The following is a 16,986-nucleotide window of genomic DNA, read 5'->3' as shown; positions in this document are numbered from 1 at the left end:
TCACCAATCTTGTCTCCAAATATCACCCAAACTGTCCGCTACGTTCCTCTCAAGACCTCCTACTCTCAAGTTCCCTTGTCTCCTCCTCTAGTGCTCATCTCCAGGAAATCTCCAGAGCCTCTTCCACCCTCTGGAACGCTCTACCTCAACCTGTCTATCTCCTACTTTAGTTGCTTTCAGGCAATCCCTGAAAACTCTTCATGAATGCATTCTAAGCATTCAGGTGAAAAACCTTCTGTAGTGCAGCAGCCCCCCAGAGCCCCCCTTTTACTTACCTTAACCTGATAGTTCCAGCGACAGGGACGAGCACAGCAGCTCCAACCACTGTCTCAAGTCCTCATTGGATAGAATGATAGCAGGAGTCATTGGCTCCCGCTGCTGTCAATCAAATCCAGTGACACGGGGGGCGGGGCTGAGTCCTGCTGTCTGTGTCAATGCACGCAGCAGCAGGACTCGGGAGCGTGCCCGCATGAGTGCCCCCATGGAAAGCAGCTCTCCATGGGGGCACTCGAGAAGATGAGGAGCCAGGAGTGCTGCTGAGGGACCCCAGAAAAAGAGTATTGGGCCGCTTCATGCAAAACCCTTGCATAGAGGAGGTAAGTATGACATGTATGGTATTTAAAAAGAAAAACAAAAAAACATTATGACCACTGACAGGCAATGCGAATAACATTGATTATCCTATTACAATGGCATCTGAAAGGTGTGGGATATATTAGGCAGCAACTGAGCATGTCGTCCCTGAAGTTGCTGATGTGTTGAAAGCAGGAAAAAAAAGTGGGCAAGAGAAAGGATTTGAGTGACTTTGACAAAGACCAAATTGTAATGAATAGGCGACTGGGTCAGAGCAACTCCAAAACTGCATCTCTTTTTGGATGTTCCTGGTCTGCAGTGGTCACATGGGGAGAGAAGGCTGGCCTGTGTAGACCGATCCAATAGAAGAGTTACTGGAGCTGAAATTGCTTAAAATGGTTAATGCTGGTTCTTATAGAAAGGTGTCAAAACACACAATGCTTCACAGTTTATTGTGTATGGGGCACGTAGCTGCAGACCGGTCAGGGTGTCCATGCTGACCCGTGTTCACAGTCAAAAGCACCTACAGTGGTCATGGGAGCATCATAACTGGACCACAGAGCAATGGAAGAAGGTGACCTGGTCTGAAGAATTCAAGAATGGTTTGAGGAACACAACAAGTTCGAGGTGTTGATTTGGCCTCCAAATTCTCCATATTTCAATCAAATAGAGCATCTCTGGGATGTCCTGGAAAAACAAGTCTGATTCATGAAGGCCACACCTCTCAACTTACAGGAATTGGTGCCAGATACCACAGCATACCTTCAGAGGTCAAGTGGAATCCATGATGGGCTATGGTGGGTGGTCATAACGTTACTGATCAGTGTATAACCTTTGAAGGTGCAGCGGCTATCTTCAGCCCACCTTCATTTCTTGTCTGGGCAGCAATCTCCTCTCTTCCTGATCCACACTGTTATCGGCCCAACTGTCACAGCTATTAGCTTTCTCTGCCATCAATCATTTTTGCTTTTCCTCATGTCTGGGTGCGATCTTTAGGGCTGTCATCAGTCACTGTAATGTTCTTCCTGAGCATTATATGAAAAGGATCCCTTTTAACCACTTAATGACCACTCTATAGCAGTTACACTGCTACAGGGCAGCACTTCTGTGCTGGATCACACATATATATATATATATATATATATATATATATATATACATACATACATACATACATACACACACACACACGATCTGGCTGTTACGGGAAGGGGGCATACATGCGCGCTTCCGCTGTTATCACAGCGGCGGGTACTGCAGACTCGATATCCGCCGGCACCCGCCGATGCTCCAGCAGAGAGGCAGAATGGTGGTCTGCCTATGTAAACAAGGCAGATCGCCGTTCTGACAGAAGGGAAGGCATGGATCCTGTATCTCTGCAAAGCAGGGACATGGATCCATGTTTTTCCCTAGTAAAAGCACCTCCCCCACAGTACATATACATATAAACACTGGTCAGGCACACAGGTAACCCTTTGACCGCCCCTGATGTTAACCCCATCCCAGCCAGTGTCATTCGTACAGTGACAGTGCATATTTTTTAGCACAGATCACTGTATTAGTGTCACTGGTCCCCAAAAAGTGTCAAGTGTTAGTTAGCGTCCAAACGTCTGCCGCAATATCACAGTCCCACTATAGTGCCGCGTACACACAGTCGGACTTTTCGGCTACAAAAGTCCGACAGCCCGTCCGACAGACTTTCGACGGACTTGCGGCGGACTTTCTAAAGAATGGACTTAACTGCACACGATCACACAAAAGTCAGATGGATTGGTACGTGATGACAAACGACCGGACTAAAATGAGGAAGTTGATAGCCAGTAGCCAATAGCTGCCCTAGCGTGGGTTTTTGCCTGTCGGACTAGCACACAGACGAGCGGATTTCTGGGTCCGGCGGAGTTACAAAGTAAAGATTTGAAGCATGTTTCAAATCTAAAATCCGTCAGATTTGTAAATGGAAAAGTCTGCTGAAGGTCCGGTGAAGCCCACACACGATCGGATTGTCCGCCGGATTTGGTCCGTCCGTCGGACCAGTCCGGTCGAAAAGTCCAACCGTGTGTACGCGGCATAAGTTGCTGATCGCCGCCATTACTAGTAAAAATAAATAAATAAATAGAAATATCCCAGAGTTTGTAGACACTTTAACTTTTGCGCAAACCAATCAATATGCTTATTGGGATATTTTTCTTACCACAAATATGTAGTTGAATACATATTGGCCTAAATTTATGGAGAAATTTGATTTTTCTTTACATTTTTTTTATTGGATATGTTTTATAGAAGAATAAAACAATTTTTTTTTTTTTTTAAATGTTCGCTCTTTTTTTGTTTATAGTGCAAAAAATAAAAAACGCAGAGGTGATCAAATACCACCAAAATAAAGTATTATTTTATGGGGAAAAATAAAAAGGACATAAATTTTATTTGGGTACAGCATCGCATGATGCAACTGTCAGTTAAAGTAACGAAGTGCCGTATCCCAAAAAATGGCCTGGTTATGAAGGGGGGGTAAATCTTCTGGAGGTCAAGTGGTTAAATATATATGCCTTAAGCTGGATACACACTATACAATTTTCTATAGATTTTTTCCTTCCCATTTCCCAAAACCATATACTATGAGGTCAAACCTTAAAGCCTCGTACACATGGTACGATTGTTGTCAGGGGATTGTCTGTTGACAGACTGTTGTCCTAAAATCTTACCGTTAGTACGCTCCTTTAGATAACTGTTGTCCAACCAATGCTGGATGACAGGCTAGTAAATTGACATAAATTGATGTCAGATTTTCGTATGGTCAGTACACAAATCCGTCACACAAAAGTCGAAAGTACAAACACGCATGATCGGAATCAATGCTCACCAAACATGAAATTAGCAGAAGGGGCCCAAAGGGTGGCGCTCAAGAGCTGAAATTCCTCATAGCATGTCACTACGTTCGTGTTTGTGGCACGACAATTGTGTACCGTTAGTATGCAAGACAAGATCCTGGTAGACGCCCTTAAGACAAAAATCAGACGCTCGGTTGTCCAACAATTGTACCGTGCATACGAGGCTTTAGAGTTTTCACTTGTATGCAATCAGGCAGGCCCTTGCACTACATGGTTTTGGTAAATCTAAAGGAAATTTGACAACAAAAGTTGTATAGTGTGTATGGGGTCTTAGTAGAGTCTAATCAAGCAACTGATTGCACAGCTACAGTCTGCAACACCCAGTGGCCAGCAGGGAGGAACATGCATGTCTAAAGGGATGCCAGGGATGTGTTCTTTCATATAATGCTTGAAGACAGGGTGCTGTAATGTTTACACGAGCTTGCCAGCCGTCCCTGTCACTAAACTTAAAGTTACTATAAAGCAAATACCAGCAGATAGACCCCGTGATAACATCACTAGGTTTTAAAAGAGGTATTTCTTCCAAACAAAATAATGCATGTCGATCGGGGAGAGGGGGAGGAGCCTACAGAAGGTTCTTAATGCATACATTGTACCTCAGCTTAAAAGTGACTATGCAAATACAAAGAACAATGAGGATTATGTAGAGCTCCTCACCTTGGCTTTTCCTCAAAGACGTCTTCTGGAAGTAAATATGGAGCATCTTTCTTCCTCATCTCTATCACCTAGTGCAGGAGAAAACATTAATTCCCAAACATATTGTATTAAAAAAAAAAAAAAAAAAAAACACATGTGCAACTAGTTTTAAAGGGACAGGATCCATGGCTGTTACTCCTATCCTGCCTTCACTACCCTGTTTCCCCGAAAATAAGACCTAGCGTGATTGTCGGTGCTGGCTGCAATATAATCCCTACCCCCCAAATAAGCCCTAGTTAAAGTCCTTGTAGGTCTTATTTTCAGGGTAGGGTTTATTTGGGGGGTAGGGCTTATATTGCAGCCATCACTGACAATCACGCTAGGTCTTATTTTCGGGGAAACAGGGTACCATCAAGCAGGCATCTAGATCGGTTTGATCGGTCTGAACTCCCTTCCTGCATGCTTGTTTCAGGACAGGGACTCACTAGATACTGGAACTTTCACCTTTACAGCCCAGTTGAACCTTCCATTTAAATCAGCTAAATACATTCCAGGTGCATCAAAACAAAAGCAGTGCAAAGTCTTAATATTTGTTTTTCTTTACAAAGCAGCCACAGTCTGAGTAGAAAAGCCTGTCCCCTGCCAGCATGCTGCGGGCGAGGATCCTTGCTCTCTGTGTGGTCTCACTTCTGAAGTCCCTTTGCAGAGTCAAAGCTAGAGCCCTCCAATCAGTAAGGAGGGTGAGCTTTGCATTTTTAGGAGTCTGTGTCTCAGGATGGGGCATGTTGTATCTCTGCAGAGAGACCACAGCTCACACGCAGAGAACAAGGGTTTATGTCTGCAGCATGCTGACAGAGGACAGGCTTTTCTACTCGGGCTGTGGCTGCTTTTAAAAAAAAATGCATCTGGAATATGTTTAGCCGATTTAAATTGAAAGTCCAATAGGGCTTTAAAAATAAAGAAAATGGTAGTTGCAGGGGTACAAGTGGCCCTCCTTTACCGGGTCCCATAGTGTCAGCAAAGGGGCCCAGCAAGATACACATATGTGAGGGTTGTCACTATCCCCCTTAATAAGAGATTGTCCTGTATTGTACTATGTGTCCTCCCGGGTCTGCCCACATAGTGAACTAGCAAGCTGGGACTCAGGAGATCCCGGGTGATGTCATGAGGGAGGGACTAATGAGGGAACCTCAAATACCTATTGGTTGAGGAGGCAGAAGGAGGCGGTGCAGCCTAAAGCTCATAGGTTGCACTGTCTCCTCAGCCAACACACAGGGAGCACTGTCCATCACATGCATTAAATCAGGGGTCTTCAAACTGCGGCCCTCCAGGTGTTCAGGAACTACAATTCCCATTATACCTAGTCATGTCTGTGAATGTCAGAGTTTTACAATGCCTCCTGGGATGTGTAGTTCTGCAACAGCTGGAGGGCCGTAGTTTGAGGATCCCTGCATTAAATCTTCATCCTTAGGTCTTCCTGTCTTGATTCACGTACGGGATGGAGCGGCTCCGAATAGAGTTCCTGGGGAACTGGAAACTCAGTACAGGAATGGTGGGAACCCCTCATAATGGGCACAGCAGATGTACAGACTAGGAACCATCTTTGCTCTAAGTTTCTGAGTCTGAACACCTGCTGTGCCCATTATGAGGGGTTCCCATCATCCCTGTGTTGAGTTCCCGGGTCTGTACACCTGCTGTGCCCATTATGAGGGGTTCCCACCATCCATGTGCTGAGCTCCTAGCTCTGCACACCTGCTGTGCCCATTATGAAAGGCCCTAACTACCCAGTTGGATTTTTATTTGTATTTTTTATACATATTATAGAGCAGTGGTTGCAACCTTTCAGACCTCAGAAACCACTAAACTCACAATTTTGAATCCAGAGGACCACTAACATGAATTTTACATGTCTTATACACACAATGCTCCAGCTCTCTGTCTCCCTTCCCCTGGATCACACTGCTGCATTATACACACAATGCTTCAGGTCTCTGCCCTCCCTCCCCCTGGATCACATTGCTGCCTTTTACACACAATTCTCCAGCTCTCTGCCCCCCTCTCCCTGGATCACACTGCTGCATTATACACACAATGCTTCAGGTCTCTGCCCTCCCTCCCCCTGGATCACATTGCTGCCTTTTACACACAATTCTCCGGCTCTCTGCCCTCCCTCCCCCTGGATCACATTGCTGCCTTTTACACACAATTCTCCGGCTCTCTGCCCCCCTCTCCCTGGATCACACTGCTGCCTTATACACACAATACTCCGGCTCTCTGCCCCCCTCCACCTGGATCACACTGCTGCCTTATACACACAATGCTCCGGCTCTCTGCCTCCCTCTCCATGGATCACACTGCTGCCTTATACACACACAATACTCCGGCTCTCTGCCCCCCTCCCCCTGGATCATACTGCTGCCGTATACACACACACAATACTCCGGCTCTCTGCCCCCCTCCCCCTGGATCACACTGCTGCCTTATACACACAATGCTCCAGCTCTCTGCCCCCCCCCACCTGGATCACACTACTGCTTTATACACACAATGCTCCAGCTCTCTGCCCCCCTCCCCCTGGATCACACTGCTACCTTATGCACACAATGCTCCAGCTCACTGCCCCACTCACCCTGGATCACACTGCTGCCTTATACATACAATGCTCCGGCACTCTGCACCCCTCCCCCTGGATCACACTGCTGCCTTATACATACAATGCTCCGGCACTCTGCACCCCTCCCCCTGGATCGCACTGCTGCCTTATACACACAAAGCTCCGGCTTTCTGCTGCCCTCCCCCTGGATCACACTGCTGCTTTACACAGACTCATCATTTGATCTCATCTCCTTATCCAGCCATGTGCTCAAGCTCTGTGCTCCCTCCCACAGTCTGTGATCAGTGCTGCCATGCTCTCTACACCACCCCCGGCACCTCCCTCTGAGTTCACAGGAGCTGGAACTGCAGAGGAGGCATCGGTATCAATGCGCGCTGACTGTATTGACTGTCAGCGCGCATTACGAACAAGACTGGAATCAACATTGGGCGGTGTACATCCGCCACAATGTTGATTTGTGGCAGAACCCCTGGGGACCACCAAAACCACTGGTTGGTGACCTCTGTTCTAGAGAATGTAACAGGAGGAGCTGGAGCACACAAAGGTGGGTGGCAACATCCAAAACTCCTAGATGGACAGGAAAAGAGACAGAGGTGACACTTTGTAAGAAAAAAAGGACTTCCATTGTAGGAAGGAAAAGAAGTGATCTGACATCTGACCTCATGAATATATTGGCAGAAGGCGGGCACTGTGGTGAGCTGGCTGATCAGGTTCAGATAAGCAGCGCAGAGGGCGTGCAGGGCACATCGATTGTATCCTGGAAGGTTGTCCTCGTTAGTCAGGGCCAAGTCCTATAATACAAAAATTAAGCTTGCTTACATCACAAGTACAGCCATTGTTTATTCCCAAACTAAAATAATTTTGTCCTGATTTCTTAATACAAGAAGAAAAGTAGAATTCGGTAAAAAAAAAAAAAAGGACAATTTTAAAACTGAACTCCATTCAGCAGGTACCAAAGACAAAAATTAATGCAGCCCTGTAATCATTAATAATAATAATAGTAATTAAATGTACTTTTTAAATACAAGCAGTGTAGGTACCTGAATGTGATCTTCCAGGTACATTTAGCACGAGTTCTATTTAGTAATACACATAAGAGGACCCTGTCTCAGTACTCCTCTCAAGACCCCTCAACTCGGATCCAAGGAGTGGGCTGGCTCTTGGGAGGAGTTAAGTAAATATCAAAATGCCTAATAGGTAGATTCAGGTGAGAATTAAGGTCACTGGTACGTTAATCGGACATTGTGTTAATTAAAAACGGAACACGACAAGGGTGTCCTCTGTCACCGTTATTTTTCATTCTTACCCTTGAACCATTAATTAAATCGGTAAATAATTATCCGTCAATAAAGGGCTTTCAAGTAGGAACCAAATTATATAAATCTGCGGCATATGCCAATGATCTCCTGTTTTTTTATCACTCAACCACATATCTCACTGCCTAACCTATGTAAAATCTTCGCATAATACAACTATCTCTCTAACTTCAAAGTAAACTATAAAAAATCTGAAGCGTTGAACACTATCAGGAAATAACCTAATCTACTACACGGCATAATTGCACCTTTAAATGGGAAGACAAGGCCATTAAATATCTTGGTATCTGGCTCACCCCGAAAATGGAATCAATATACATAACGAATTTTAACCACTTAAGGACCAGCCTCGTTTTGGATTTTAGGTGTTTACATGTTTAAAACAGGTTTTTCTGCTAGAAAATTACTTAGAACTCCCAAACATTATATATGGTTTTTCTTCTAACACCCTAGAGAATACAATGGCGGTCATTGCAATACTTTTTTTTGCACCGTATTTGCGCAGCGGTCTTATAAGCGCACTTTTTTTGGAAAAAATTCACTTTTTTTAATAAAAAAATAAAACAACAGTAAAGTTATCCCAATTTTTTTTTATATTGTGAAATATAATGTTACACCAAGTAAATTGATACCCAACATGTCACGCTTCAAAATTGCGCCCGCTCGTGGAATGGCGTCAAACTTTTACCCTCAAAAATCTCCATAGGCGACGTTTAAAAAATTCTACAGGTTGCATATTTTGCGCTACAGAGGAGGTCTAGGGCTAGAATTATTGCTCTCGCTCTACCGGTCGCGGCGATACCTCACATGTGTGGTTTGACCACTGTTTTCATATGCGGGCGCTACTCGCGTATGCGCTCGCTTCTGCGCGCGAGCTCGTCGGGACAGGGGGGTTTTAAAAATTTTTTTTTTAATTTTTATTATTTATTTTACAATATTTTATTTATTTTTACACTGTTTAAAAAAAAAAAAAATGTGTCACTTTTATTCCTATTACAAGGAATGTAAACATCCCTTGTAATAGAAAAAAGCATGGCAGGACCTCTTAAATATGAGATCTGGGGTCAAAAAGACCTCAGATCTCATATTTGCACTAAAATGCAATAAAAAAAAAAAAAAAAAAAAAAAAGTCATTTAGAAAAATGACATTTGAAAAAATATGCCTTTAAGAGGCGTGGACGGAAGTGACGTTTTGACGTCGCTTCCGCCCAGCAGTGTCATGGAGACGAGTGAGCGCCATCTTGGCCTCACTCGTCTCCAGACACACCACGGCACAGGACGCGATTGCCTCCGCCGCTACCGACGGCTCCGGATCGCGGCGGAGGGCACCGGATCGCGGCGGGAAGGGGGGGGCCCTCTCCCGCCACCGATAAAAGTGATCTCGCGGCGAATCCGCCGCAGGGACCACTTTTATCTGAAAGCCGGCCGTCGCACGAAAACGGGGATACCGGGGTTATGGCAGCTAGCTGCTGCCATAACAACGATATCCCCGTTCAAACTTAGGACGTACATCGCCGTGCGGCGGTCGGGAAGTGGTTAAGCCACTTCTACAAAACATTAAGCGCTTGCCGACCATCCGCCGCAGTTTTACTGCGGCAGAATGTCACGTCTGGGTGAAATGACGTTACCTTATGTCGCTTCGCCTTTTGGCCACTAGGTGCGCACGCGCGCTGCAGGAGGTGCACGCGCACACCTGCAGCGTGTGCCTGGAGTCGATGCGAGTGCCCGGCAGGCGCGATGACCGCCGGGCTCCCGCGATCGCTCGTGACAGAGTAGGACACTGTGTAGACACACAGATCCTGGTTCTCTGAGGGGAGAGGAGACAGATCGTGTGTTCATACTATGTATGAACACCGATCTCTCTCTCCCCTAGACAGTCCCATCCCCCCTACAGTTAGAACACAGTGAGGGAACACAGTTAACCCCTTGATCGCCCCCTAGTGTTAGCACCTTTCATGCCAGTGACATTTACACAGTAATCAGTGCATTTTTATAGCACTGATTGCTGTATAATTGTCAATGGTCCCAAAAATGTGTCACAAATGTCCGATCCGTCTGCCGCAATATTGCAGTCCCGATAAAAAAATGCAGATCACGGCCATTACTAGTAAAAAAAATAAACAAATAATACTAAAAATTCCATAAATCTATCCCCTATGTTGTAGACGCTATAACTTTTGTGCAAACCAATCCATATACGCTTATTGCGATTTTTTTTACCAAAAATATGTAGAAGAATACATATCAGCCTAAACTGAGGAAAAAATTTGCTTTTTTGATAAAAAAGGTGGTATATTTATTACAGCAAAAAGTAAAAGATATTGGGAGTTATTTACAAAAGGCAAATCCACTTTGCACTACAAGTGCAAACTACAAGTGCAAAGTGCACTTGAAATTGCACTGAAAGCGCACTTGGAAGTGCAGTCACTGTAGATCCGAGGGAGACATGCAAGGAAGATAAAAAACAGCATTTTAGCTTTCACATGATTGGATGATAAAATCAGCAGAGCTTCCCCTCATTTCAGATCTACCCCTCAGATTTACAGCGACTGCACTTCCAAGTGCAATTTCAAGTGCACTTGTAGTTTGCACTTGTAGTGCAAAGTGGATTTGCCTTTCGTAAATAACCCTCATTGTGTTTTTTTTTTTCAAAATTGTCGGTACAGCATCGCATGACCACGCAACTGTCAGTTAAAGCGACGCAGTGCCGTATTGCAAAAAAATGGCCCGGTCAATGAGCAGCCAAATCTTCCGGGGCTGAAGTGGTTAATAAGGATTTGGAGAAATGGTCCTTAAAATATATTTCCTGGTTTGGTAGAGCAGCCATAATAAAAAATGACAATCTTGCCTAGAATTCTGTACTCATTCCAGACTATACCGGTCCTGCTACCAGCGAGCTTTTTTCATGCATTGAACTCCATGATTAGGAGATTCCTTTGGGCGACTGAAAACCCACATATCAACCTCATGCTACTCACCAAAGCAAAACACATTGGAGGCATGGGTTTTCCAAATTTCAGAAAATATTATCTAGCCTCGCATGTGAATCGCATAATCGATTGGAACTGTCATGCAGACAATAAGGACTCGGTGAGTCTGGACAGTGTTGCAGAGCCTATCCTCAAAAAAAAAACATGGCTTGGATCGCATGGGAAGCATGCCCTACACAACTTAAAAATCATCCAACTGTAGGAGCCACATTAAAAATTACGCAGAAAATTATTAAAAATACAGGACTGAACTCAGCACCGGGTCCATTGACTCCAATACGTAATAACCCTGAATTCCCACCAGGCCTAAAAACACGAGCAGAACAGATGGCAGACAAGACAAAACCCTTGCTAGCTATACACTGTTTTGAGAAAGACTGAGTGAAAACGTTACAAGAATTTAATCAGCCAAGCGGACAAGAAGCGTTATCTCATGGGGAATATCACCAAATTTATAGCTTTATCTCAAACCCCAATAAACGTAAATACTGTACTAGGCCCTTATCACCACCTGAAAAGGTATGTTTAAAGGCTGAAAAAAAAATGAAAAAACTATTTGTTTGGCATATACATAGCTGCAATCATCAGGATCCACAGAACTACACAAACACAAAAGGATATGGGAAAAGGCACTAAACACTACTTTTAGCGATGATCAATGGCTACGTGCATGTGCACAAATGCTCAATTAGCACATGCAACCAAGAAACTTCCTACAAACTTTTGACAAATTGGTACAATACACCACCTAAAATTCATAAATGTTTCCCCATGGCTTCAGATTTATGCTGGAGATGCAAGGGGGCAAAAGGAACCGCGTACCCACATATGGTGGGACTGTGACCTGATACGTCTTTTTTGGCAAAAGGTTTGTGACATCACATACTTCAATTCCACTAACGGGCAGCTTGCTGCCTATTACACATTTCTAAAGTAAATGGAAATAGTCGCGCTAATGAGAAAGTGCACAAAATGTTTAAATCAAAAAACAAATGAAGTAAAATGCATTGAAGTATATAAGAGATATAAATCCTATATAATAAGGATAATGCTGAATATCCAAACAAAAGAACTCGCTGCTCCAGGTGAGACAGGAAGTTCAATGATATCACGGGTGCCCGCCTCGGATCGCCTCCGCATACCATCAACACTGAAGAAATGGCTGCACTCCAAGATCCATCAAAATTCTTATTTAATAAACGAACATCCCAAGTGTTACAAACCGTTCAAATGGTAGACACGTTTCACACACTAATGCCCTGTACACACGATCGGACGTTGATCGGACATTCCGACAACAAAATCCATTGATCTTTTCCAGCGGATGTTGGCTCAAACTTGTCTTGCATACACACGGTCACACAAAGATGTCGGAAAATCCGATCGTTCTGAACGCGGTGATGTAAAGCACGTATGTCGAGACTATAAATGGAGCAATAGCCAATAGCTTTCGTCTCTTAATTTATTCTGAGCATGCGTGGCACTTTGTGCGTTGGATTTGTGTACACACGATCGGAATTTCCGACAACGGATTTTGTTGTCGGAAAATTTTATAGCAAGCTCTCAAACTTTGTGTGTCGGAAAATCCGATGCAAAATGTGTGATGGAGCCTACACACGGTCGAAATTTCCGACAACAAGGTCCTATCACACATTTTCCATCAGAAAATCCGACCGTGTGTACGGGGCATAACAGGACAGGTGCGCTTATTCATTACAAAGATAAGTCAGCATTGTTTTCCTTATATAGAACTATCTAATATAGCAACAGGTGATACAGATCATGAAATTGCAGACTTTTTTTTAGCCACATGTGATTCACATAAACATTAATGAGAAAGAGAAAGACATAGACATATAAACTTGCACATATTTGGATATCTATTTAAAAATAAAATTAGTAGTAGTAATGAAGATATACTAATATAGACAATTCACATGCTATGAGAAAACAGGAAACGGTGTGTACATATGGAATATGTATAAAAAGTGTATATATAAACGTGTATATAGAAAAGAAGACGCATACCAAATTTAAAAACATTATAACCTATTTATATCCTAATGGTTAAAGATAAATGTATGTTTACTATACTCCATTAAACCTGTGTAAATACATATGTATTATTATAGCTAACCCCACAATAAAAACATTAATCACAAACTATGTCCCTATGCCTTCTGCAATCTATAGGAGGGACTCGTATTTAGTAAATGGATGGATTGAGTGGCCAGCTAACCTTGGCATGCATAGTATCCTATGAAGCAATATAGGCGGTAAAAAGCTCATCCCGAATTTTAGATGAAACCTGTGCCTTCTACAATCTATGGGGGGGGGGGACTCGTATTCAATAGGTGATCTGAGCATTCAGCGAACTTGGGTATACAAAGGAACAGTACCATATGGGACAATATGGGCAATAAAAATACGGCCCAAATTTTAAATTGTTCCTCTGCCTCCTGTAATCTATAGGAGAGACTCGTATTTAATAAATAGATGGACTGAGTGGCGAACTATCCTGGGTGATCATGGAGAAGATGTATATTTGGCTAGTCATAAAAATGGGTAACATCCCACTCAAAATGTAGCCCATGTGGGGAGCGAGTCTGGAGGTGAAATATCCAGAAAACTTCTCTCCGGCACAACAGTCGGAACACATCACCCCCCCTCACTGGTGACCTGATCTTATCAATTACTTGTATGCACATAGCTGAAGTATTGCCATCGTGGCATAGGTTCAAATGCTTGGCTACATTTGTACTCAAATTTTTTGTCACACTATATAGGTAGTTCATTGAAGCAATCACGAAGATGTCTGGTTGTTCTACCCACATATTGGATGCGACAAATGTCACATGTCAGTAGGTATACGACATAATTAGTGTTTCAGTTGTAGAAATGAGTAATTACATAGTTCTTTTGTGTGAATGTTGAACAAAACTGATTTCCATTGACTACATGGCTGCAACACGGACACCCATTTGTGCCACATTTGAAGTTTCCTTTGAAATGCAACCATGTTAGAGATTTAATAGTTCTTCTTTTAAAGGAATTAGAGGACAGCGATTGACCCAAAGTGGGAGTTCTGCATGGTACTACATTAATTCCTCCCCGTAGAATACTCGCACAAGTCTCATCTGCATACAGAACGGGAAGATGTCTATTCACAATCTCTCTTATTTCTTTGAATTCCATACTGTAAGGGGTAGACAGAGTCATTCTGTTCTGATGTTGATTCTGAGCGTGCATCCTTTTTTTACTAATAAGGTCTCTTCTGTTTTGATCTTTGGCAATCATCCAAGCCCTATTGGTCATCCATCTTGCATGTCCTCTTTCCAAGAACCGTTGGGATAAAGATGCTGCCTCACGCTCAAAATCAACATCATCCCTGCAGATTCTCCTAATTTGTAAAAACTGTCATCCCCTTAATGGTGTGTCCGGGGTGTCCTGATTGAGCTAAAAGGAGGGAATTTCCTGACAGAGGTTTTCTATAAAGAGTAGTGATAACCTCCTTGTTCACTCCCTTTACCACTTCCCGCCTGGTCAATAACAGGTTGACCTCCGGGAAGTGGTTCTGTTATCCTGACTGGGCGTCATATGACGTCCAGCAGGATAAATAGCCGTGGGAGCGCGGCAATCGCGAGTGCGGCGTGTCAGTCTGACACGCCGCATCTCCGATCGTGATAAGAAGCCTCTGTCAGAGGTAATAGTATGAAGCAAAAAGCCCAGAGTACATTTAGAATGATACCCAATCAGCAGGCAAGCACTATAGTGTCTAAAGGGTGAGAAGAAACAAGACATACTACAGTATCTGGTGAGACGTCCACCAAAAATGAAAAACATTCAAGAAATTATCAGTGATGTAACTGCATAATAAATTCAACAGACCTGTCAAGGGAGCCCTGAAAACAAGCAGCTGCCGCTCAAATGCCGGAGAGAGTGGTGGTAACTGGGGACGCTATTGCAGCGTCCATTTTTACACACGTCCCACCCGGACCATCCAATCAGTGTAGCCGTGGATGATGTCATCCGGACCGGCCGAAAAATGCCACCGCGCATGTACTGTAGCCACCAAGGCAGTGATGAGCGAGGGTAAAAACAGAGGATAGGCGCCTTCTAAATATTGGTGCTACATTGGCTTTTCTCCAATCACCTGGTACCATTCCAGTCAGTAGACTGTCAGTAAAAAATAGGAACAATGGTCTGGCAATTACTTGGCTGAGTTTCCTAAGTACCCTCGGGTGCAAGCCATCTGGTCCCGGTGACTTATTAATGTTAAGTTTTCCAAGTCTATGTCTAATTCTGTCCTCTGTTAGCCATTAAGGGTGCTTCCTCAGATGTGTCATGAGGATAAACACTGCAGTTTTGGTTACTGAAGCTCCTTGATTTCCTCCAGAATACTGAGGAGAAGAATAAATTCAATACCTTCACCATCTCCCCATCCTTTTTAACCAGATTTCCTTTCTCATTCTTTATGGGGCCAATATCGTCTGTCCTCCCTTTTTTACTGTTTATATACCTAAAGAATTTCTTGGGATTTATTTTGCTCTCCTCCGTTATGAGTCTTTCGTGTTCTATCTTAGCCATCCTAATTACACCCTTACATTTCTTGTTGCTTTCTTTGTAAAGTCTGAATGCTGATGATGATCCCTTAGCCTTGTATTTCTTGAAGGCCTTCTCTTTTGCTTTTATATGCATTTTTACATTGGAGTTAAACCATCCAGGACTTTTGTTCGCTCTTTTAAATTTATTACCCAATGGGATGCATTGGCTAATGCCCTTATTTAATATGCTCCTAAAGCAAACCCATCTCTCCTCCGTGTTCTTTGTTCCTAAGATTTTATCCCAATTTATATCTTCTAGCAAGGTTCGTGGTTTAGGGAAGTTGGCTCTTTTGAAATTCAGTGTCTTTGTATTCCCCTTATGTTTCCTATTTCTGTGATTTATACTGAAGCTAATTGACCTGTGATCGCTGTTTCCTAAATTGCCCTGTATTTCCACATCCATGATCAGGTATGTATTGTTGGTAATCAGTAGGTTTAGTAATGCTTTGTTTCTAGTTGGTGCGTCTACCATCTGACCCATAAAGTTGTCCTGTAAGACATTTAGGAACTGGCGAGCCTTGATGAATGCGTGGTTCCTTCCGTCCAGTCTATGTCTGGATAATTAAATGATTACACTTACCATCCTTGCTACTAATCCAAATTGTGATAGGAGGTCCGTCTCCCCTTCCTCCCTCAGGTTAGGGGGTCTATAGCATACTGCCAGTATTATTTTCCCCTTAGTTTCATCCCTTTGGAGCTCTACCCATAAGGATTCCACCTCCTCCCAAGCTCCCTTAGTGATGTCATCTCTCACATTCACTTGTAAATTATTCTTGATATACAGGCATACCCCTCCCCCCCTTTTTTTATCCTCTCTATCCCTGCGATAAAGGGAATACCCTTGAATGGTTGCCAGCCAATCATGAGAGCTGTGGAACCAAGTCTCTGAAATTCCCACAAAATCTAAATCCTCTTCGTACAACAGTATCTCTAGTTCTCCCATCTTGTTCGCCAGGCTCCTGGCATTGGTGAGCATGCCACGTAGTTTAGACCGGTTGCATACTATCCTCTTATCGGGTGTTCCGAGATTGCAAATAGGACTTGTTACTTTAATCCTCTGTCGGAATTGTCTGGCTGTTTTCCCCACATAAAAAGCCCCCACATTTGCAGAGCTTGAAGTAGATAACCCCTTGTGTCTCACAATCTGCAAAGGTTGGGGGAAAAATGTCCCCATTGGGGAGCGTGAACCTAGTGCCAGCATTAATCCATGGGCAGAAAAAGCATGTGCCACATTTGTATATCCCTCGTCGAGGCTGTAAGGAGGTAGACTTAGGAGAATAGTGACTGGATACAAATTTTTCATGTAATGACCTTGCCCATCTATAGACAATCTCAGGATGTTTTCCAATATATTTTCTAAGGATC

General features: G+C 43.6%; 1 protein-coding gene across 4 annotated transcripts in view; it reads right to left on the bottom strand.

Annotated features, from left to right (window-relative positions):
* EFR3B (EFR3 homolog B) overlaps window positions 1–16,986 on the bottom strand; it is a 361,102-nt gene that overhangs the window by 28,699 nt on the left and 315,417 nt on the right. For all 4 annotated transcript variants that reach the window (XM_073624871.1, XM_073624872.1, XM_073624870.1 and 1 more), the window contains 2 exons: window positions 7,371–7,502; window positions 4,119–4,186 (listed from right to left, as the gene is read on the bottom strand). In XM_073624871.1, coding sequence (XP_073480972.1) covers window positions 4,119–4,186; window positions 7,371–7,502 — 200 coding nt within the window. The remainder of the gene's footprint in view (window positions 1–4,118; window positions 4,187–7,370; window positions 7,503–16,986) is intronic.

Source organism: Aquarana catesbeiana, linkage group LG04, assembly GCF_042186555.1.
Source record: "Aquarana catesbeiana isolate 2022-GZ linkage group LG04, ASM4218655v1, whole genome shotgun sequence".
In the NCBI taxonomy this organism is placed as follows: Eukaryota; Metazoa; Chordata; class Amphibia; order Anura; family Ranidae; genus Aquarana; species Aquarana catesbeiana.
The sequence above is the reverse complement of the archived record's forward strand: the minus strand, read 5'-3'. Positions and strand labels throughout refer to the sequence as shown.